The sequence below is a fragment of the Brachyistius frenatus genome, unplaced genomic scaffold (assembly GCF_029030835.1).
Source record: "Brachyistius frenatus isolate BFR_SWC_R1_liver_20210118 unplaced genomic scaffold, ASM2903083v1 Contig_106, whole genome shotgun sequence".
In the NCBI taxonomy this organism is placed as follows: Eukaryota; Metazoa; Chordata; class Actinopteri; family Embiotocidae; genus Brachyistius; species Brachyistius frenatus.
In genome coordinates, this window is record NW_027210705.1 from 68,729 (window position 1) to 91,182 (window position 22,454).

At 39.5% G+C, this 22,454-nt stretch overlaps 1 protein-coding gene across 1 annotated transcript; it reads left to right on the forward strand.

Moving 5' to 3' along the window:
- The first annotated feature begins 1,018 nt into the window (after positions 1 to 1,018).
- tgfbr2l (transforming growth factor beta receptor-like) lies at positions 1,019 to 22,213 on the forward strand. Its single transcript, XM_069712036.1, has 8 exons — positions 1,019 to 1,104; positions 10,608 to 10,764; positions 13,728 to 13,939; positions 14,111 to 14,859; positions 15,679 to 15,816; positions 16,732 to 16,873; positions 17,857 to 17,984; positions 18,823 to 22,213. The coding sequence occupies exons 1-8, from the start codon at positions 1,050 to 1,052 to the stop codon at positions 19,003 to 19,005; spliced, it is 1,764 nt and encodes a 587-aa protein (XP_069568137.1). The 5' UTR covers positions 1,019 to 1,049; the 3' UTR covers positions 19,006 to 22,213.
- Positions 22,214 to 22,454: the final 241 nt, after the last annotated feature.

Genomic DNA, 22,454 nt, shown 5'->3' on the forward strand with positions numbered 1-22,454 from the left:
TCACTGTGGTTTCATTATAACCCGACGAACGAGCTGCAATAAAACTGTTACTGCTCACAGTCTCTCACTATCGCCTTCAGCTCAATGTAAATAAATCTGCACAGCACAAACATTAAGAAACTAATACAGATACAGATTTGAAAAAACTCGTGATCGAAGAAACAGTTACATAACAGTGAGTAGTGAAAGTAAATTAGATAACGGTGACATAATGTTGTGACGATATCAACAAGTCAGACTCAGACTGATGAAGTGAGTAAAAAATGCAACTTTAATGTTATGAATTTGTTTCGTAGAGTTTTTCTGTGTGTAAATATACAATTGTAAATATAACAATTGCATATTTAGTGAAAAGATTAAAAAAAATCTTATACCTGTTTTTTTGTTTGCATTATGCGTGATTATTCCTGTTTTTTAAATATTTAAATAAGACATAAATAAGATACAAGTCATAAAACACAAGGAAAAATATGTATTTCTTTTGGGGTTTTTTTCTTTAAATAAGTGAATGTCAAATCAGATAATAGGCCTACAAATTAAATCTATGAAATAAATGCTTAGGATATTTGTTTGAAATGTGTATCTGTTTTTTCTGTCTTCAAGAAGCCTGAATGTAACTTTGTTTTGAAATAAAAACGTCATTAAAGAGCAAACTAGAAACCGCATCTATTGGTCTGTTTTGCCTCTTCTTTCAGTCAATACGTAGATTTTTATTTCTACTTGTAACAGAGTAGAGCGTTACTTCTTTCCGCTACTCTGCCGTACTTTTACTTCAGTAGGGATGTGAGTTATGGTTCCACCGCTGTACTCTGCGGTACTTTTACTTCAGTAGGGATGTGAGTTATGGTTCCACCGCTGTGTCACACATGTGAATACGTGAGACGCAGAAACAGAGGCAGCAGTGGGGGGCGGGGCCTAACCACATCTGGATGAAAAACATCTGGACTTCTCTCTGGCTGGATACATGAGAGGCTCTCGGCTGATACCGGGGCTGAAGACCGACGACCGACCGAGCGCCCGAGGGTTTCTCCGGCTGACTTCGCCCGCAGATGATGGCTCGGTTCTGGACGTTTTGGACCGGGACCCTCGTCCTCCTGACTGCCAGTGAGTGCTGCCTGATCTCTGGGCTTTTTCCTCTCTTTTCCTCGGAGCTGTTTGCAGAGCTTTTTTGGGCCGAGCAGAGGGGATGGATGGAGGGGGGACGTTTTGTTTTGGAAAAACTACTCAGATCCTCTGTCGAAGTAAAAAATAACAACACAGCAATGACAGAAATACTCCAGGTCAGGTACAACTTTTCAAGTCTTATTTAAGTACAAATACACAAGTATTATTAGCCTCATGTCAAAATACACAAGTAGGCTATTATCAGTTTCATGTAGTTAAAGTGTCAGTAGTAAAAGTAAACAAGTATTATCGGCTTCATGCAGTTAAAGTACCAGGAGTAAAAGTACACATGTACTATCAGCTTCATGTAGTTAAAATATCAGCTGTAAAAGTACACATGTACTATCAGCTTCATGTAGGTTAAGTATCAGTAGTAAAAGTAAACAAGTATTATCAGCTTTATTTAGTTAAAGTACCAGTAGTAAAAGTACACAAGTATTATCAGCTTCATGTAGGTAAAGTATCAGTAGTAAAAGTATGCAAGTATTAACAGCTTTATGTAGTTAAAGTACCAGTAGTAAATGAACACAAGTATTATCGGCTTCATGTAGTTAAAGTACTAGTAGTAAAACAACAAAAGTATTATCAGCTTCATGTAGGTAAAGTATCAGTAGTAAAAGTACACAAGTATTATCAGCTTCATGCAGTTAAAGTAAGAGTAGTAAAAGTACACAAGTATTATCCGCTTCATGTAGTTAAAGTAAGAGTAGTACAAGTACACAAGTATTATCAGCTTCATGTAGTTAAGGTATCAGTAGTAAAAGTACACAAGTATTATCAGTTTCATGTAGTTAAAGTGTCAGTAGTAAAAGTACGCGAGTACTATCAACTTCATGTAGTTAAAATATCAGCAGTAAAAGTACACAAGTATTATCAGCTTCATGCAGTTAAAGTAAGAGTAGTAAAAGTACACAAGTATTATCCGCTTCATGTAGTTAAAGTAAGAGTAGTACAAGTACACAAGTATTATCAGCTTCATGTAGTTAAGGTATCACTAGTACAAGTACACAAGTATTATCAGTTTCATGTAGTTAAAGTGCCAGTAGTAAAAGTACACAAGTACTATCAACTTCATGTAGTTAAAATATCAGCAGTAAAAGTACACATGTACTATCAGCTTCATGTAGGTTAAGTATCAGTAGTAAAAGTAAACCAGTATTATCAGCTTTATTTAGTTAAAGTACCAGTAGTAAAAGTAAACAAGTATTATCAGCTTTATTTAATTAAAGTACCAGTAGTAAAAGTAAACAAGTATTATCAGCTTTATTTAGTTAAAGTACCAGTAGTAAAAGTACACAAGTTCTATCAGCTTAATGTAGTTAACGTAAGAGTAGTAAAAGTACACAATTATTATCACCTTTATGTAGTTAAAGTACCAGTAGTAAATGTACGCAAGTATTGTCGGCTTCATGTAGTTGAAGTATCAGTAGAAAAAGTACACAAGTATTATTAGCTTCATGTAGTTAAAGTATCAGCAGTAAAAGTACACAAGTATTATCAGCTTCATGTAGTTAAAGTACCAGTATTAAAAGTACACATGTACTATCAGCTGCATACAGGTTAAGTATCAGTAGTAAAAGTACACAAGTATTATCAGCTTTATGTGGTTAAAGTACCAGTAGTAAATGTACACAACTATTATCAGTTTCACGTAGGTTAAGTATCAGTAGTAAAAGTAAACAAGTACTATTAGCTTCATGTAGTTAAAGTCCTAGTAGTAAAAGTACACAAGTATTAACAGCTCTATGTAGTTAAAGTACCAGTGGTAAATGTACACAAGTATTATCAGTTTCATGTAGTTAAAGTGTCAGTAGTAAAAGTACACAAGTACTATCAACTTCATGTAGTTAAAATATCAGTAGTAAAAGTACACAAGTATTATCAGCTTCATGTAGTTAAAGTATCAGTAGTAAAAGTACATAAGTACTATCAGCTTTATGTAGTTAAAGTAAGAGTAGTAAAAGTACACAAGTATTATGAGCTTCATATAGTTAAAATATCAGTAGTAAAAGTACACAAGTATTATCAGCTTCATGTAGTTAAAGTATCAGTAGTAAAAGTACATAAGTACTATCAGCTTCATGTAGTTAAAGTAAGAGTAATAAAAGTACACAAGTATTATCAGCTTCATATAGTTAAAGTATCAGTAGTAAAAGTACATAAGTACTATCAGCTTTATGTAGTTAAAGTAAGAGTAGTAAAAGTACACAAGTATTATGAGCTTCATGTAGTTAAAGTAATAGTAGTACAAGTACACAAGTATTATCAGCTTCATGTAGGTTAAGTATCAGTAGTAAAAGTAAACAAGTATTATCAGCTTTATTTAGTTAAAGTACCAGTAGAAAAACAAACAAGTATTATCAGCTTTATGTAGTTAAAGTACGAGTAGTAAATGTACACAAGTCTTATCACCTTTATGTAGTTAAAGTACCAGTAGTAAAAGTACACAAGTTCTATCAGCTTAATGTAGTTAACGTAAGAGTAGTAAAAGTACACAATTATTATCACGTTTATGTAGTTAAAGTACGAGTAGTAAATGTACACAAGTCTTATCGGCTTCATGTAGTTAAAGTACTAGTAGTAAAAGTACGCAAACATTATCAGCTTTGTTTAGTTAAAGTACCAGTAGTAAAAGTACACAAGTATTATCGGCTTCATGTAGTTAAAGTATCAGTAGTAGAAGTACAGAAGTATTATTAGCTTCATGTAGTTAAATTATCAGCAGTAAAAGTACACAATTATTATCACGTTTATGTAGTTAAAGTACGAGTAGTAAATGTACACAAGTATTATCGGCTTCATGTAGTTATAGTATCAGCAGTAAAAGTACACAAGTATTATCGGCTTGATGTAGTTATAGTATCAGCAGTAAAAGTACACAAGTATTATCAGCTTGATGTAGTTATAGTATCAGCAGTAAAAGTACACAAGTAGCCTCATATAGTTAACAGGTTTGGAGTCGGTCTGCGTGATGACGTTACGCCATCGGTCAGTAAATCCTGTGACTGAGCTTTCAAATCAAAAGCCCGGTTTGTGATTCATACGAGGTCCAGTCATAGAAAGGTGTTGAGTTCTTCTTGGTTTGTTCCGTCTTCTCCTGCCAGCTGTTCCACTCTATTTAGGAGTCTGAGTCCTGATTGGTTCTCACATAAAAGTCTGCTGATAAGTTCTCAAAGCTGGATAGTACATTAACATTGAGAGATCTTCCGATCCAACGTGATCACCTCCACCACAGATATCTCATCACAAAAATATATTTTATAGCTTAAACTAGGAACTGTGTTGTGGTACACTAACTTGATTTTTTTTTCTTAGTCAGGTTATCGCCAGTAACGCACAAAAAGCTAAGGTTTTTACTTACAGTTAAAATTTTAGTGGAAAAAAATGTCCGTATCAACATCATGTTTTTTTCTGAATGGAAAATGTTATCTGAGAAAAATATGTAAGTATAAACAGGAAAATGTGCCGAAAGTTAGAAAGTGGTTAGTGCGGAAAAAAATTATCCTATGACTGTTATATCATTTGTATATTATATAATAAGGTTAATATCAGTCGAGTCGTGTGTTAATCTGTTAATGCAGTTTCCTGCTGTTGGTGCTTTGAATGGAGCTCGATTTAACTACTTTATGTGGAACTGTGACTAATTATTTCACACGTCCTGCGTACGAACCGACAAACAGACTTTCTGAAACTCTTATCGTGTTTTATTTGAACAATTATTAGCAGCGGGGAGATAAAAGTAATGCAGTAGAAATCCATTCATTAATTCATGCTGAAAGTAGGAAAGTCAAATTTTGTACCAAAGTACAACATTGCACTTGAGTCAATGTACTTTCCAACATGGTCATTCAACATGCAGTTCCTCTTTAAAAGCAGCCTATTATCTCATATGTAACAAAGAACAAGTGTATCTAAGACCTCGTATGAATGGCTGCACACACACTGGCTTCCAAAGACATTGGAGAAGACAGAGACGGGCACCGGAAGAAAGTGTGCATTCATGTGTTTGTACGTTTTATTTTCTGTTCAACAAAACTGTGATAATTTAATCAAATAAAAGGAAATCCATATTACACAAGGACAGGAAAATCATCAGAATATCCAGCTGAACAAAAACAACAGGGACAATAACACAACATAAAGACACAGTTAACCCAAACAAACCTACAATTCATCTAAAAGATGCTTTTGACGAACACTTCTGTGTCTTAAGAAGGTTTCAGGAGAACTGAAGGGGCGTTGGACCACAAAATAAAAGGTTTTATATAATTACATCACATATAATGTAATGTTTTAACTCAAAACATGGACCACAGGAAGGTCTGTATCACGGAGACGAGGAATACGCCCTCTCTGTTGATGACAAAGAGTATGAAAATCTGCAACATCCACATGTTTTACAATAATTTAACTTACTGGAAGTCAGCTTTTTATTTACTCTCTTGATGACTGAAGCAATGCAGTGAAGTCATGTTTCACACATGAATACCAACATTTTATGGTTCCAGCTTCTGAGGCTTTGCCATTTTTTTCTTTTCGATTTTTAAATAATTTTCATTGGTGAAGGATCTTGAAGTTTCAACAGAATGACGATAATTGTTTTTTGGCAAAGGTTAAATAGTGCATACAAGTCAAGTACTATAATAATATATTTTCTTTCAAAACATGTATGGTTCTTCAACTCATCATTTTAAGTTGAAAGACTTTAAATCAGAACATGTTCATTCTTAAGTCTGAAAAAAAAACTAGAAACTTGGAGATGAACAAACAAGAAAGTATCACACTTATTTATGTTATGATTCTGGAAAAAAAATTGTTGATTCCACGATAAATCCAATATAATGTTTACTAATTTCCTAAATTCCTGTATTGTGTGTGTGTGTGTGTGTGTGTGTGTGTGTGTGTGTGTGTGTGTGTGTGTGTGTGTGTGTGTGTGTGTGTGTGTGTGTGTGTGTGTGTGTGTGTGTGTGTGTGTTAAATAAACCCGCAGTTCTGATAGGGAGGCTTCCTCCAAGCAGCGTGAAGTGCTTAGATTTCCCATGAGCCTTTGAGGGTGGAGCATTGGATGCTAACTTGGCTCTGAACGCAGCTCACTTCTGGCTTTAATTTATTTCTGGAGGCACAAACACACAGGCTTGTTCTTCTATCTTTGTGAGGACCCTCAGTGACCCAGGACATAAACCCTTATTTTAACCTCCAGCTGATTCTCACTTCACAGGTGGACGAGGTATTTACATTTATATCACGAAACCATCAGGCACAAAAAGATGTTATAAGTAAAACTCATGCGTTCAGAATTAGAATCAGTACTAAACTATGAAACTTTAGAATAAAGTACAATTTAAGTATCAAAAGTTAAAGTACTCATCATTCAAAATGACCCATTTTAGAAAACTATATATGTTATTAATGCACAATCATTGTTGATGAGTTAATGTTTACTATTACATATTAATGTGTTAATATAAACTACTACTGCTGGGACCTATCATGACATAATAATACGTCAGCATTTAGTTGACAGGTATACATTTAAATCTACAATTAAGTAGAAACTGAAGCTGTAAAATGAATGTATATATTTACCTTTCAAATATATTGAGTATTTTTTATTTATTTACAGTCTTGCTTGTTAAACCATGTAAAAATCTCATTGAGATAAAGTTCTGTTTTAAGAAAAACTGTCACAAGCACACAATATGCAATTGATTTTAATGTCATTGTCCTTTATCTACATTATCATTTATTTTTGTTTTGAAAGTATTCTTATAGTAATTTAATTGGTTTCATTATTAGTTTTCCACAGTTTGTGTTTCCTCTGTCTCCTGCGTGCTTTAGTCTCAAACTGTTTTACATCCTACATTTGAACTGTCTTTCTGAGGCACTTTGACTCGCTCCACTCGCTCCACCCTCTCCACTCTCTCCACTTGCTCCACTCTCTCCACCCTCTCCACTCTCTCCACCCTCTCCACTCGCTCCACTTGCTCCACTCTCTCCACTTGCTCCACTCTCTCCACCCTCTCCACTCTCTCCACCCTCTCCACTCGCTCCACTTGCTCCACTCTCTCCACCCTCTCCACTCTCTCCACCCTCTCCACTCTCTCCACCCTCTCCACCCTCTCCACTCTCTCCACCCTCTCCACCCTCTCCACTCTCTCCACCCTCTCCACTCTCTCCACCCTCTCCACTCTCTCCACTCGCTCCACTCTCCACCCTCTCCACTCTCTCCACCCTCTCCACTCGCTCCACTTGCTCCACTCTCTCCACTTGCTCCACTCTCTCCACCCTCTCCACTCTCTCCACCCTCTCCACTCGCTCCACTTGCTCCACTCTCTCCACCCTCTCCACTCTCTCCACTCTCTCCACCCTCTCCACTCTCTCCACCCTCTCCACCCTCTCCACTCTCTCCACCCTCTCCACCCTCTCCACTCTCTCCACCCTCTCCACTCTCTCCACCCTCTCCACTCTCTCCACTCGCTCCACTCTCCACCCTCTCCACTCTCTCCACCCTCTCCACCCTCTCCACCCTCTCCACTCTCTCCACCCTCTCCACCCTCTCCACTCTCTCCACCCTCTCCACTCTCTCCACCCTCTCCACCCTCTCCACTCTCTCCACCCTCTCCACTCTCTCCACTCTCTCCACCCTCTCCACCCTCTCCACTCTCTCCACTCTCTCTCTCCACCCTCTCCACTCTCTCCACCCTCTCCACCCTCTCCACTCTCTCCACTCTCTCCACCCTCTCCACCGGCTCCACTCTCTCCACCCTCTCCACCCTCTCCACCCGCTCCACTCGCTCCACCCTCTCCACCCTCTCCACGTTTGTATACACATTTTAGATAAGAAGATGCAAACTTTGTTACGATTCTCAAAATAATCGTAATAAAGTCGAAACAAGTATGAATAAACAACATGTGGTATTTAATGGGAGTACTCAAGTTAAAGTACAAATATCTGAAAACAAACTGTAGTGCAGAGTAGTGTCATACTGAGTAAATGTAATTTCATGCCAACGTTTGTCTTTATGCTTGTGGTATTTATTAATGCTAATGTTAGCTCTTTAATGGAAATATTGTGTTTTCAAATAATCAGGTTAGATTTTATGCCAAAATTAGATTTTTTTTTTTTTTTTTTTTAATGCTAACATGACTTTCTATGCCCAGTCTACTTCTATATATTTTTTTATCCTCGCCTTAAATATTTACGCTTCAATGTTGTTGTTTTTGATTGTTTCTTTGCTGACTTTAGTTCATTTTTGCTCAAATCTGTCTTTTTGAAGCTACAATTAATCTTATTATGCTGTTATTGTTTGTGTTAATGTTTTCATGGTGTAGTTTTGTAACCTGATGTTCATCTTTTTACACAAAGTTTTATTTTTTAATGGTAATATTAGTTTTTAAACTAACGTGAGTCTTTTTATGCTAACTTTGTTTTTTAATGATACTATTTTCTAACTTTTTTATTCTGTTTTATGCTAACTTTAGCTTTTGGATAAAGTTAGTCATTGTATGCTGACAGTAAAGTAAATGAACTGTAAACAGCCTTCGAAAGTCCCCAAAGGGAGGAACAGCCAAGATATCCTCACTCCCCACAAATGTACTCACTCCTAAAGTCTAAAACTCACATGGGCCCTCACAAATGTAAAGTAGACACACACACACACACACACACACACACACACACACACACACACACACACACACACACACACACACACACACACACACACACACACACACACACACACACACACACACACACACACACAGAGAGAGAGAGAGAGTTTATGCTGCTGATTCTAATTACAGCAAGTTTTTTGCTTCTCAGCTCTTTTAGTTTTCTTCTTCCTTTGTCTCCAGCTCAGTTTGGAAGAAACATCTGGAACACACTCTGTGTGTGTGTGTGTGTGTGTGTGTGTGTGTGTGTGTGTGTGTGTGTGTGTGTGTGTGTGTGTGTGTGTGTGTGTGTGTGTGTGTGTGTGTGTGTGTGTGTGTGTGTGTGTGTGTGTGTGTGACAGAGTTAATGAAGTGTTGTGTGTTTATGTGTACAGTCCTGTATGTGTGTATAAAGAATGTATAATTATAAAGCAGTGTGGTTGGGTTCGTGTGTGTAATTGAGTGCATGTTTATGCAGATATAAATGTCACACTAGGATTTCTGTTTGTGTGTGTGTGTGTAAACTTGTACATCTATCTTTGTGAGGACAAATAGAAGTTCTCCATTTTATGCCACTTCAAACTTCACATTTGGAATGTAAATATTGTACTTTTTTCCCCGTTACATTTATTTTGCAGCTTTTGTTTTCGGCACTTTTACAGATTTAGAGTAGCAAGGCAATGTATAATTGAAAAATTGACATATTATCATGCAATGTTACCCTGCAGTGTATAATGTAGTTTAAATTAGCTTCATCGTTGCATGATGGAACAATATAACAAATCTGCTAATTTTAATGTAATTTTACATAATGCACTTTTACTTCTGATACTTAAAATATGCTTGGATGCCAACAAGTCAGTGCTTTTACATGAGTCACATTTTGAATGCATGACTTTTCCTTGTTACAGAATATTTTTGTGCGTTGGTATTATGTTATAATTAAGTTATAATCAGGTTGACACAAAGAGACTGTGTTATGTCAGTGGGGGCTCAGTGTGTTGTGTTTATAGGTTATTATCTGGGTGGGATCACAATGTGGCACAAATAGCAGCAGTATATACTCACATACTCTGTAGACAAATACACACAACAGCCACACACAAACACCAAAACCTGCAGCCACACACACGATGACAAAACCGTTTAATAGCTTTCCGTTCAACTTCAGCTCTTTTGGCTGCATACTTTGAGAGGCTGCATGCGAACAGTTTTGGCCTACAGGCTCAGAAGGGACACACCCATATCCCTCTTGAAGTCACAGCCACTTCATGTGATGCTGTACGTGGCAGAGCAGATGCAGCGTGACGTGTTGAACCCACAATGAGCCAACTAAATCAGATATTACAGCTGTCTGTTGCCTTCGACTCTGTCAGTTGTCCTTATCGTTACTGTATTTATGCAAGATGAGGCTCTAAACAAATAAAGCTTTAAACAGTATTCACACCTAAAAAAGTAATCTCTTAAACTGATGAGAATATTAAGACTATCTTTTAGTAGGATTACTGCCTTAACATCACATCATTACACCTCATTATCTACCTCACAGACTTAATATCTTAAGTTTGTGGTGATTTAAGAAGATATAATTATGTTTTGAAATATTCAGGACAATAGTACTAAAAAAAGACGAAAATAACAAGAGTCTTAAAATTTTATTTTGAAAGGCTCCTCTGCAGCGCAGTGACTGATGCTGTCAATCATCAATGGCAGAACAGATTTAAGAGCCTCCTGTGTAATTAACTTATATCTACTGAAACCTTACGCTGCTTTTATTTCTTGCCTTGTAGGCGCTCCAGTTGTTGTCCAGTCTTTCAGCCACCTGAGCTTCAACCTGTGTAAGTGGTGTGAGGTGTCCAGTCCGGTGTGTAAAGACAGCGTCTGCTTAAGTAACTGCACGCTGTCCTCCTTCTGTACCGCCATCGAGGAGATCTGCATCGCCATATGGTGAGACTCTACTCAGTATTTTACATTGCATTTACTTAGATGCTTTCATCAAGAGCATTGCCTAATGCCTGATACAGTATACAATAATAGGCTCTACTTCTCCTGTAGACACCACAGTCTCCAGGTAAATGGTTACCTGCTGAACTAAAGAGCACACTGTGACTTTATGCTTGACTTGTTTATCTGCATGACAGTGTTGGACATCACTTTTGAATTTGAGTTGTTTTCCTCTCTTTCGGGTCATTTTGTCTCTGCCTCCCGGTATCATAGGACAATGTGTGTTACACACGCCGGTCCACTGAAGGGAAACGTATCGGTGTCATGTGCTTTAAGACAACAAAACCACGTGGTCGATGTCAGGACTAAAAATCCTTGATTACAGTTAGGAAAAAAAACAAAAAACTTTTTCGGCTGCCGGACTGTGACCTCGTCCTCCTGGGTGTTTGTCTGTGACTTACACCACCGCACTATCCCTCCAACCTCCTCACATGGACTTCAGTGGCCTTTGTCCTTCATCCCAATACCTTCATTGAGTGTCTTTTGTCACATGACCTCTGTCACTGCTCCTGCCTCTGTTTATGTACGTGTTCTTCTTACGCTTAGACATCGCCAGGTGTATCAGAGGTGTGCTTCTCTTTGGGGTAGTTTTGTTGTTGTTTTGTGTCTCTTTGGGGTAGTTTTGTAGTTAATTTGTGTCCCTTTAGGGTTTTGTAGAAGTTTTGTGTCTCTGGGGTTGTTTTGTGATTGTTTTGTGTCTTTGGGATACATTTGTAGGATTTTTTTTATGTCTCTTTTGGGTACTTTTGTGGTTGTTTTGCATCTCTTTATGGTATTTTTGTAGTTGTTTGTGTCTGTTGGTGTTTGTTATGTTGTTGTTTTGTATCTCTTTGGGGTACTTTTGTGGTTAAGTTGTGTCTCTTGGGTACATTTGTGGTTGGCTTGTATCTCTTTATGGTGGTTTGTGTCTCTTTGTGGTAGTTTTGCATGTCGTGGCTTCACAGGCCAGTCTGTTCAGTAATGGAATACAAAAATAAAGTATTGGAAAATAAAACTACTCAAGTGAAGTCAAACAAGTACCTTACCTTACCTACACAGTACTTTTTTACTTTCACCATGGCTTTATTCATAGTAGAATCTGACTTTCTTTACTTCTGCTCAGTTTTGTCTGTTGTCTGGTTGATTGTGAGTTAGTGTGTGTTGTTTTTGTTGAATAAAAGAGAAAGAAACAAATAAAAGTGTTCCAAAGCCTTTAGTGTTCATAAAAATGCTGAAATATCACTGTGCACTTATTGCTATCCTTCAGGACAATCCCATGAGCCAGCAGAGAACAGAGGAGCACAGCTGAGCCGCTTCAATATGTTGCTGATCAGCATTATGAAACATCCTGAAGTGATTTCTCTCGACTTGCTACTGTTACAGGACAAAAAAGCAAAAGTAAAAAAACAGTTTGGCCTTTCTTTCATTTCCTTCCACACATTTGTTTTTCATGTTAGTGAGAACTTCAAACCTTCCCACCAGTCCACTGCCATCGATTCCTTTATAACTGGAAAGTTTCTGCTGATCGGTGCTTTTGTTTGGATAACAGTGCTACGCTGGGATCTCCCTCGCTGCACCCCCTCTCATTTCCTGTTCACGTCAGTCAGCCCGACCCTCCCAGCTTTCTGCAGGAAACCAGTGATAAGAGGGAACTGACAGAAGAAAAGAGAGGAGGAGAAAACAATGGTTTATTCAGGTCAAACTTAGACTCACAGTCAGAAACACAGAGTTTGTATGTACTGCGTTCGACCGGTATCAGCTTACTCAGCACAAGTGGCCGACAGTAAAACATTTACATTAACTAATATGCTGGACTGAAGAACAAGTTTTAGGTACTTTAACTCCATTTTCTGCTTCTGTGCCTTCTTTTTGGAAAATTTACTTTTTATCGCACTACATTTATTTGACAGATGTAATAACGTTTTAGATCGTGACCTCACTTTGTGTCACAGGGATTTGTTCTTCTAAACATGTTCATGCTTGCCGTAGCACTAGACAGAGTTAAGATTAGGATGTTTGCTGAGAGAATTTATTATTATTAACTGCAGTGGTCATTGTTCTTTGACTTGCTGGCACATTGCTCAGCTGGTTTGAATCCTGTGTAATTGAGGGGACTACTTTTTGTTAATCAATAATTACAAATCTGAACCTACAAAAATGATGTGGAATTGCCCAAGGCTCCATTCTCGGTCCTCATCAATTGTAAGTTTATAGAAAACAATAAAATATAAGGACATCTCCAGGTGAATGAGGTCCCATACAAGCACAGGGTTATGTTAAATGAAAAAAAAAAAAAAAAGTTTTTGGAAAGAGAATAATTAAAAGTCAGAATTAAGATACTGCAAATAAGTCTGCCTTGTCTTGAAAACATATTTGAGATGTGAATGCCAGGGTGTTGAATCAAATTTCATGTTGCTGCCGCTTTACAATAAAAGCTCTCCATTTAAAAAAAAAAAACCACAGGGGTCTTTTGTTGTGAAGAAGCTAATGTATCTTGTCACTAAAATTAGCACCAATTGTGATTGTCCACGCAATAAAATACTGTACCACAACAAGACGTTGATAATTTGAACACTTTTCAGATTTTTCTTTTTTCTAGCACTGAGAGGGAATATTAGAAAAATCAGATATAGTCCTTATTAATGTTTTTTAACTGATCTTTGAAGCATCAGAACATGATATATTAACATTAATAAAGCCATTCAATTCAGGTGTTTGCTCATGTTAATCAATTAATCACAAACAGAATATCTTCATTATTCCATAATGTGAATAATTGTTTAAAGTTAGATGCCAATCTGGCGGTCATAATGTTTTTGATTGTGGGAGAAAGACAATCAGACTACTGGACGTCCTCTGATGTAAATTGTTGCCAGCCACACACACATTACTGTATGATTTAGTTACATGTCCGTCTGTTCTTCCAGGAGGAAAACCAACGACACCATGACAGTGCACACGATGTGTCATCACCCAACTCTTCCGCTGGAGGGCGTTGATCCCGGCTTGCTGCTGAATTTTACCTCCAGGGAGTGTCACATGGTCCCACAACCGGCAGAGGACGGATCCATGATGGTCTGTGGCTGCCAGGGTGAACACGAATGTAATGACAAACTCATCTTCGACAAGGGAGCCAATGGTGAGCAGAGGGAGGAGAGCGCAATGAATGGAGAGAGGATGGATTGACGAACAGATGAATATACCAAAATGATAAAAGTTGGATGGATGAATAGTCGAATAATTTGCTAGACAATTCGATTGGTGGAAAAATTACTTGTATAAATAATCAGTATTTCTTCTGTCCCTGCAGGTTTCTCCAGGCTACAAAGTAAGGATGTGATCCCGGTGGTGGTGGTTAGTTTGGTGCCACCTGTTCTTGTGGCCATAGTTGCCACCGCTGCCTTCTACTTCTACCGTGTACGCCGCCCGGACAAACCAGGCCCTCCTTCACGCCCTGAATGGCCCACCAAACGCACCCCGGAGCTCTACCACGCTTTGGACCTGCCATGTAGGGGCCAGGGTGCTCGTGGAGAGGGTGGGGGTCTGACAGGTCCTGGAGGTGAACGGGAGGAGTGGAACACAAAGGTGTCATCTTTTAACACTGGCATCTTCAGTGACATGACAGATTGGCAGGGCCAACCGACTGAGCTGCTGCCTATCAAGCTGGAGGTGCTGGTGGGGAAGGGGCGCTTTGCTGAAGTATGGAGGGCACACCTGCTGCAGGGCGAGAAGGGCGGAGTTAGCAGTTATGAAACTGTGGCGGTGAAGGTGTTTCCGGCCGTAGAGTACGCCTCGTGGAGAAACGAGTGCTCCATCTACGCTGACCCTGAGCTGCAGCATGACAACGTGGCTCGATTCCTGGCAGCTGAAGAAAGAGGCCCACCAGGCTACACCCTCCGGACCTACTGGCTGGTTTTGGCCTATCACAGCCTTGGAAACCTGCAGGACTTCATCACAGCTAACATACTGAGCTGGGAGGAGCTCGTTGACATGGCAGGCAGCATTGCAAAAGGGATAGCTCATCTCCACAGTGACACAACGCCCAGTGGGGTACCAAAGGTAAACTCATCCATTGATTACGGGTCTGTCCCAACAAAGAGTGAAACCAGAACTCAGATTTTCTGACCTATCATCAAATCAGTCATTAGTCATCGGTGACTCACAGTCATGTCTTTAACAACAACAGGACAGAGGAGACTAAAAGCTCCAGACGTTGTTAGACTTCAGAGATTTCACTAAAAAGTTAAAAAAAAAAAAAAAAAATACATTAAAGGGGAGCATTGGTGAGTTTTGAGGGTTGAGGGATAAAACAAGTTTGATTATTTAAATACCCATTTAAACTTTTGTAATTTTGTTGTGCCAAATCTATTGGTTCCAGCCCAATTAAACTTGTCTCTGGTGGTCCCATTCAGCCTTCTTTAATGCAACAAAAGGAACAGTTAATGTCATATGACCAGTCAAACACAATGACAGGTGCATCCCATATCTGAAAATTACCATTACGTTGTTCACTGAACTCAAACTGGAGGAACATTTGCCCTTGAACCTCCTTCCAGCTGTATTCTGACCAAAGTGTATCAATTCACAACTCAGTTGGCGTCCTTCATTTTGGCTCACTCTAAGGTCAACTTTGTGAAGAACATTTGATGCCAGTTAGTGGTGAGAATTTGTGTCAGAGTTTACAAAAGTTGAATAAAAAAAATTATCTTTTTTAAAACAATGTTTTTTAATGAGTGTATGATTACCTGCGGCAAACTCAGTTTAGAAATAGTCTTGCATGTCTATATTGGGAGCGCCCCATGTTTTACTGCCATGTTAAATGTATTTCAAATTGCACCAAAAACGTTTTGATGTTGCTTGTTGCCTGTGTTGCTGTAGGTTCCAGTTGCTCATCGGGACCTAAAGAGCAGTAACATTGTGGTGAAGAGCAGGAAGGAGTGTGCCTTGTGTGACTTTGGTCTGGCGTTAAGGTTGGACCTCTCCCTCACAGTCGACGACTATGCCAACAGTGGGCAGGTAATTTGTGCATGTTGTGTTGTTTTAAGTTTTAATTAAATACATTGATGACCTAAAACATTATGCCCACCTACCTGATTTGCTGTTGGTCCATCACGTGCCATCAAAACAGTTCTGACCTGCCAAGGCCTGAAGTTTATAAGATCCTTAAAGGTGTTAAAAGGTATCTGGTACCAAAACGTCAGCAGGAAATCTCTTTAGACAAGTTGTGAATCAGATCCGCTGCAGATCAGACTTGTACCAGAATATTCCCCAAAACACTGTGGCAAGGTTTGTCCCTCCTCAGACTACTGGCAGTCGGTGCTCAGTATTTACTGCGAGGACTTTGGAGTTTCCCAAAAGCTTAAACCCAGTCCTCCGGCTACAACAATTTGTCCATGTCAAAGTTTCTGAGGTCTTTACTTCTTCCTATTACTCCCACATCCAACTGTCTGACTTTGAAAACTGTCTGTCCACTTACTTTCTAATATGACCCAGAAGTGGACATGCACCGTTACAAGATAATGAGCTCCCCAATGACATCAGGACAGCAGAAAGTTTATACATCTTCCGCCGCAAACTAAAAACACACCTCTTCCGACTTTACCTTGAATAGGTAGCACTTTAGTAGCACTTAAAATGGCACTTACTGATAGCACTTTGTAGTTTGGCTTTCTTGAAGAAAATTGTATTTTCTTGATTCCTGTTGTTCTGGGTTTTGTACCCTCGTGGTTGAAATGCACTTATTGTAAGTCGCTTTGGATAAAAGCGTCAGCTAAATGAAATGTAATGTAATGTAAAAGATAAGGAACATCATTCGCTTCATTTCTGAGTGGTCATAATGTTTTTCGCTCATCTGTACATTTCACAAAGCACAACTTGTGTCTGATGCTCTGGTTGTCATTTGTTTGACCTCCACTTTATCATCCTGTTCAGGTGGGGACAGCTCGCTACATGGCTCCTGAGGTTCTTGAGTCCAGGGTGAACTTGGAGGACCTTGAGGCCTTTAAACAGATGGATGTTTACTCCATGGCTCTGGTCCTGTGGGAGATGGCCTCCCGCTGCCGTGCCATAGGAGGTAAGAGGTTTTCTGTGTTTCTATATATCGAGGGAACAGAAGAAAGGTGGAAATCTTTTATAAAAATGGACCATCTGTCTGTCCGTGCTTCTTTACATTTCAGGTTAAGGATATGAACATGCAATCACACGAGCCAGGTCAACATATGTGTTCTTGCACAGGCGGAGGTGACCAGTCTCAGTTATCAATTCACAGTATAGGCTGGTTTAAGCCCATCACAGTATTTTCCATGACTACAGTCATAATCAAACATGTTGTCCATGGAGAGATGTGTCCTACAGTTTGTGAGCTTTGAATTGCTGACAGAAGAGGGACAGAGACTTCCTGTTTGAACGAAGTGCTGAAGTTCGGCTGGAGCTTCACAGAGCTGGTCAGCATGATTGTTTTGAACAGAAGCAGAGTCAAAAGAAGGAGCTAGACTTTCCCTTGTTGTTTCTAGCTGTAGCACTCCATAGCTACAACACCTAAACTGCAGGCCGCTATTGCGTCGTATAAAATTGATCTTGCACTGAAGCTTCTTCATTCGTGTACTTCGATAGATCATGTTCTTGGCCAACAGTTTGGGTGTGTGGTTAATGTGGTTAACATATGTCAACATGAGCTATGTACATAGCTGCTTTTCTTACATGGGAATTTAATTACCTGTATCCTTCCCAGAACTTGAACTTGCAGTGTAAATGTGTTCGGATCTACTTTTATTTTCCACCATGTTTTGCAAACTGGACAGAATCGGACTGACCTCATTAAAGAGGCAACAGCAGGGCAGGCATCATTTCTGGGTGTGTGTTCAAAATTGCTTTGCGCTCTCCACTGGACTGTTCTTTTCCAACATGTACCTCAGATGTGATTTACAACCTCCTCCTGAAGGTGGACGAAATTCAGCTCCTGGAATTTGACTGGAAAATTAATGACGTCTACTTATTATGGGTCACAACGTTACCGTAGAGGAAAAAGTGTATATGTAAATGTTTATGTTGTTGCAGAGGTGAACAGCTACGAGCCAGCATTTGGCTCCAAGGTTTGTGAGCAGCCCTGTGTGGACAGCATGAGAGACCTGGTGCTGAGGGACCGAGGACGGCCGGACATCCCCTCAGCGTGGACGCAGCACCAGGTCAGAGACGGTCCGACTGACGAACACTGCAGCCCTCTTTAGACTCTTACCCACACATACATGCATTAAAGGACAGAGTGCACACTTTCCACCAGTTTCCACACTCTGATACCATGCTGCAAGCATTCCTCTTTTTGGACGACCTGTTGAATTGAAGAATGATTGAAGAAGTTATTATAAGTCATTATTATGGAATTTTATATGACCATTTTTACTTATATTTAAGAAATGTCTCTCTAAAAATGATCACGCATCATGCCACAATGTCAGCCTGTCAGCTGACTGTGTTAATTAAAGGGTGTAATGTCCACTGGGAATCCTATTTTCTACCCTTCACTTTTTACAGCTTTCAGGTTAATTCATTCAGAATTTTTAAGCATAATCTGTCATATTCAGTACACTCACAGCATTTAAGCTTTACAGGCAGCAGTGATTGAGGTGCAGACTTGTTTTAGTTGGGGACTCCTTTCCAGGTGGGCCCTTATGCCAATAACACACCAACAGGAAGATATGACAGATGACTATAAAGACACACAAATGATGCTAAAGAGACACGAAATACCCACGATGACATGACAAGCAATTACAGAGATGCACGAAATTATGCCAGTAGCACACAAAAGGAACAGGAGATTCCGGATGACCAGAAAGAGACACAAAAATTACACGTTTATAATCATCTCGTCCTCGTAGAAAGGAGGAGGGTGAGGGGGCTTTGCCTTGTCGGTGCCCAGGCCCCCATTGCTTGAATTGACTATAATTGATTATATTTTTACACTTAGAAGTCCACATGATGTTCATGTGTTCATGATGACTGTTTGAGTCTTCTGTCCTTCAGGGGATGAGCGTCTTCTGCTCCACCATCACCGAGTGCTGGGATCACGACCCAGAGGCCAGACTGACCGCTCACTGTGTGGTGGAGCGATTCACTGTCCTCCAGCAGGGGGAGGAGGAGAAGGAGGAGGAGGAGGAGGAGGATGAAGGGGAGGAAGGTGAGGAGGAGGGAGGAAGGCAGGAGTAAGAAAAGGAGGAGGAATTGAAGCGAGAGGGTGATGGAGACCGAGAAAAGGACTCAGAGACACCATACGGTGACAGGATTCACACCTTCCTCTCACCCTCCCCTCTTCCTCCTTCTGGACTCAAAGAGAGACGTTACAGATGCATCCCATGATTCCTTGCTTCACACTGGTTCCTACTTCATCCTGTTGCTGGCTGCGTTTACACCTTTTTTTGTTTTACACTTGCAGTCACTAAAACAGTTACTGATCAAGAACTTTTTGTGATAAGTGACTAAAAACAGCCAAATAACACACTGTAGTGGCAAATAATGCAGATTTTTGGCGGATATTGAAATATTTGTATGGATATGTAAGAAAATCCCAACAATTTATGGTGTACCGTTTTTCAGTTCAGTCAGCCCTCACCTATGGCTGTCTCATCCCACTCAGCCAACAGGAAGCTACACGAAGAAACACTGATTATTCCAACAAACTGTCAAACAGCCAAATACTAAAAATCATCATAACCACTGGAGCCATGGAGGTTGCACTCAGAACAAAGTAGGCTGCTTGTGCTTCCCGCCAAAGCAGATACTAATGAATAGAGTTGGGTGATATGGACAAAATCAAAATACATTATATTTTTTGAACAAACACTTCGATATTGACAAAGCAACAGTGTTGTAGGGATGATTGATTATGTCACAAAATATTTACACAATGATTTTGATTAGTAATCATCAGTAATGTGGATATATAATGGCTAAGTGGGTAAGGACAAATAATTGAGCAGCTAGAACAGTCTGGTAAGTTCAGAAAATTACATCATTTTAGTGTCATGTCACCTTTAAAATCAGGAAAAGACAGCACTTAAGCCATATCATGAAATTACAAAGTCACAAATCTAAGATGATATCTGATTTTATATCACCATATTCATATGATATGAGTATATTAGTGCAAAAGCACTTTGTCAGCATGGATGACAGGGCAAACAACCTGCACAGTTTGTCCAAATGACCAATGCCAGACTACCCGTCCTGACATGGATCCAGTTTGAGGAGACAAAGTCTAAGTCAGCCTCCAAGGAACAGAAATACTTACACTCTTAAAAGGGCCCTGAAAATCAGGGATGCTGATGGAAAACACTTTGTGAAGAATTCAGTGACTATTAGCCGTGAAAGTGTTGTGTTGTGTTTTTAGAATATCAATTTAAAAGTTGTTGTTTTTTTCAATTCCAAATTTGACCCTATCAATCTATCTAGTCTATCAATTTTGTGTATGTGGTGTCATTTAACTAGGCCATAGGTACTGTATCTTCCTATGTTACCCATCATGGCCTTTTCACAAGCTTCTGCCGAGGCTCCTGAGAATGACTGTGGTGAAAAGTAAGCAGTGTAATGAGGTTATATGTTTGACTTTGCTGACTTTCCTCTATCACCTCACTTGGGCTGCAGCAGCAGGTGAGTCCTCAGGACAAATTTGAACCCTCCGCCCAACCCGACGCTCAATGCTCATATTTCTGTTATGATTTCTTTAAATACAAAGTTATATGCTTCTTATCTCACACATACAACAATTGTAGGCCATAACAATATGGCACAGCAAGCTAAAAATGGTCCTGAAAGGTCACAGTGGGGATTTCTTTCCTAGACTACTTTCTCATTCCTTCTTATCCATATGAACAGTTGGTGTGCTGATCCACTCCCTTTATTATATACTACCAGTGAAGGGAGAAACTCTGCAGATACTATAGAAGGGAGAAAATAATGTGACACTTTACGTGATGCATTTGTGGCTAATAACTCAATTCAAAAGACTGATCTCTGACAGTAGGTTACACAAATGCTGGCTGTGAGCATAGCTGCAGCTGCTGGCTGTGATGGGTAAAGCTGTGGCTGGATATGGTTGCTGCACTGACCTCAGCTGCATCTGTGGTTGACTCTATGGTGCTTTGAATATGTCCTGTATGTGCACCAGTGTTTTGCTTCTATGACCAGTATGTTACCAACACACCACAGAGGCTCAGGGAAACCAGCATGGCACACACACAACCTCTGCTTGTAGTCAGTATTATACCCATCAACTAATGTTTCCCGGCCAGAATCACAACTATAAAGCACAACTAAGGCCACAATAACAGAGCCTTTATCATCGGCTGCTGTCACAACCACAGCTACAGTCTGCCATGGCTCTGGACTGGTCTTAGAACAACCCAGTATCACGGCAAAGTGTGAAATAGACACGCCGGTCCACTACAGCACAACATGAAATGGCCATGCTTTGGCCTGTCAAAGCCTGAAACTTACACGCACGTAAATGTTATGTGACGTGGGATGACGTGACCAAGGTCTTGCAACAGAGGCAACAAAAAACAAATTTTTTTTGTCAGTGTTCAGATGCCGGAGGGGTGACTTGGTAGCATTAGTCACAGACTGCCTGGAGGATGAGGTTTGAATCCACGACGTGACAATGGTTCCGTTGAGTTGTTTTTTTGTTTCCTAACACAAACAATGTTCTTTCTCCTAACCCCAGTTAGCTGTAAGTTTCATTTTCCTGTTAATTGCACAGCTCTACACATCCAGTAGTTTTAATTTTCGTTCACTACAGGAAAATGTTTAACTGTCACGCCTAGACAGGCCAAAGCTTGAGCAATCTTAAGACAAGTTCGGTGGTTTTAGGAGTTTTATTTTTGGAGATATTTCATAAAATAACTTTCCTTTCCAAAATTGTTTCCAATGGGACCAAAAATCCCCAGGACTTTAGTCTGTAGTGATCTGGCAGTGTAAACGCAGCCAGCGTCACCCAACAGAGAGGCAGTAGGATTATTACGAAGCTAAGAGTTTTCTCTTTGGTACATCCTTGATTTTTCAGGTGCTGACCACAGAAGATAGAAATAAACCAAAGACTGACTTTGTGCCTTAAACGATCAACTCACTTTTGTCCTGAATGAAAAGTGAACAGTCAGGAAGGTGACGCCTGAAATCTTCTCATAGTCATAGATCTGCTGGCAGAGATGCACATGAAAAAAATGCTGTGGTAAGAAAATGATTCATTTGGTTGGAGCTGGTCTCCTTTTTGTTTTGGTATTATTCTTTAGCAGTGTCGACTGTGATTATCCTCACTATAACCTACATGTATTAATAAACAGGAAAGAGACAGCTCTGTCCTGGCCTGTGGAACGTATTTGTGTCTGATAAAAAAAAGAATAAACTGGACTGTCTGACTCTACATTGATTAACTGGTTTGATTATTTTTGTCCAATCACAATTACCAAAGCAGGAAATGTAAAATAATAGAGGGAAAAGATGAGTCTGTTGGAATCATCATCATTTTCCATTATTTAAGTTATGACGAAAAACTCTACCTGACTAAAGTAACAATATATTTGCTTAACATCCAATGAAAAGTGAAGTTCCATGGCCTGCATCTTTTTTCTACACATGAACTCTGACCTTACAAGAATTTTTAA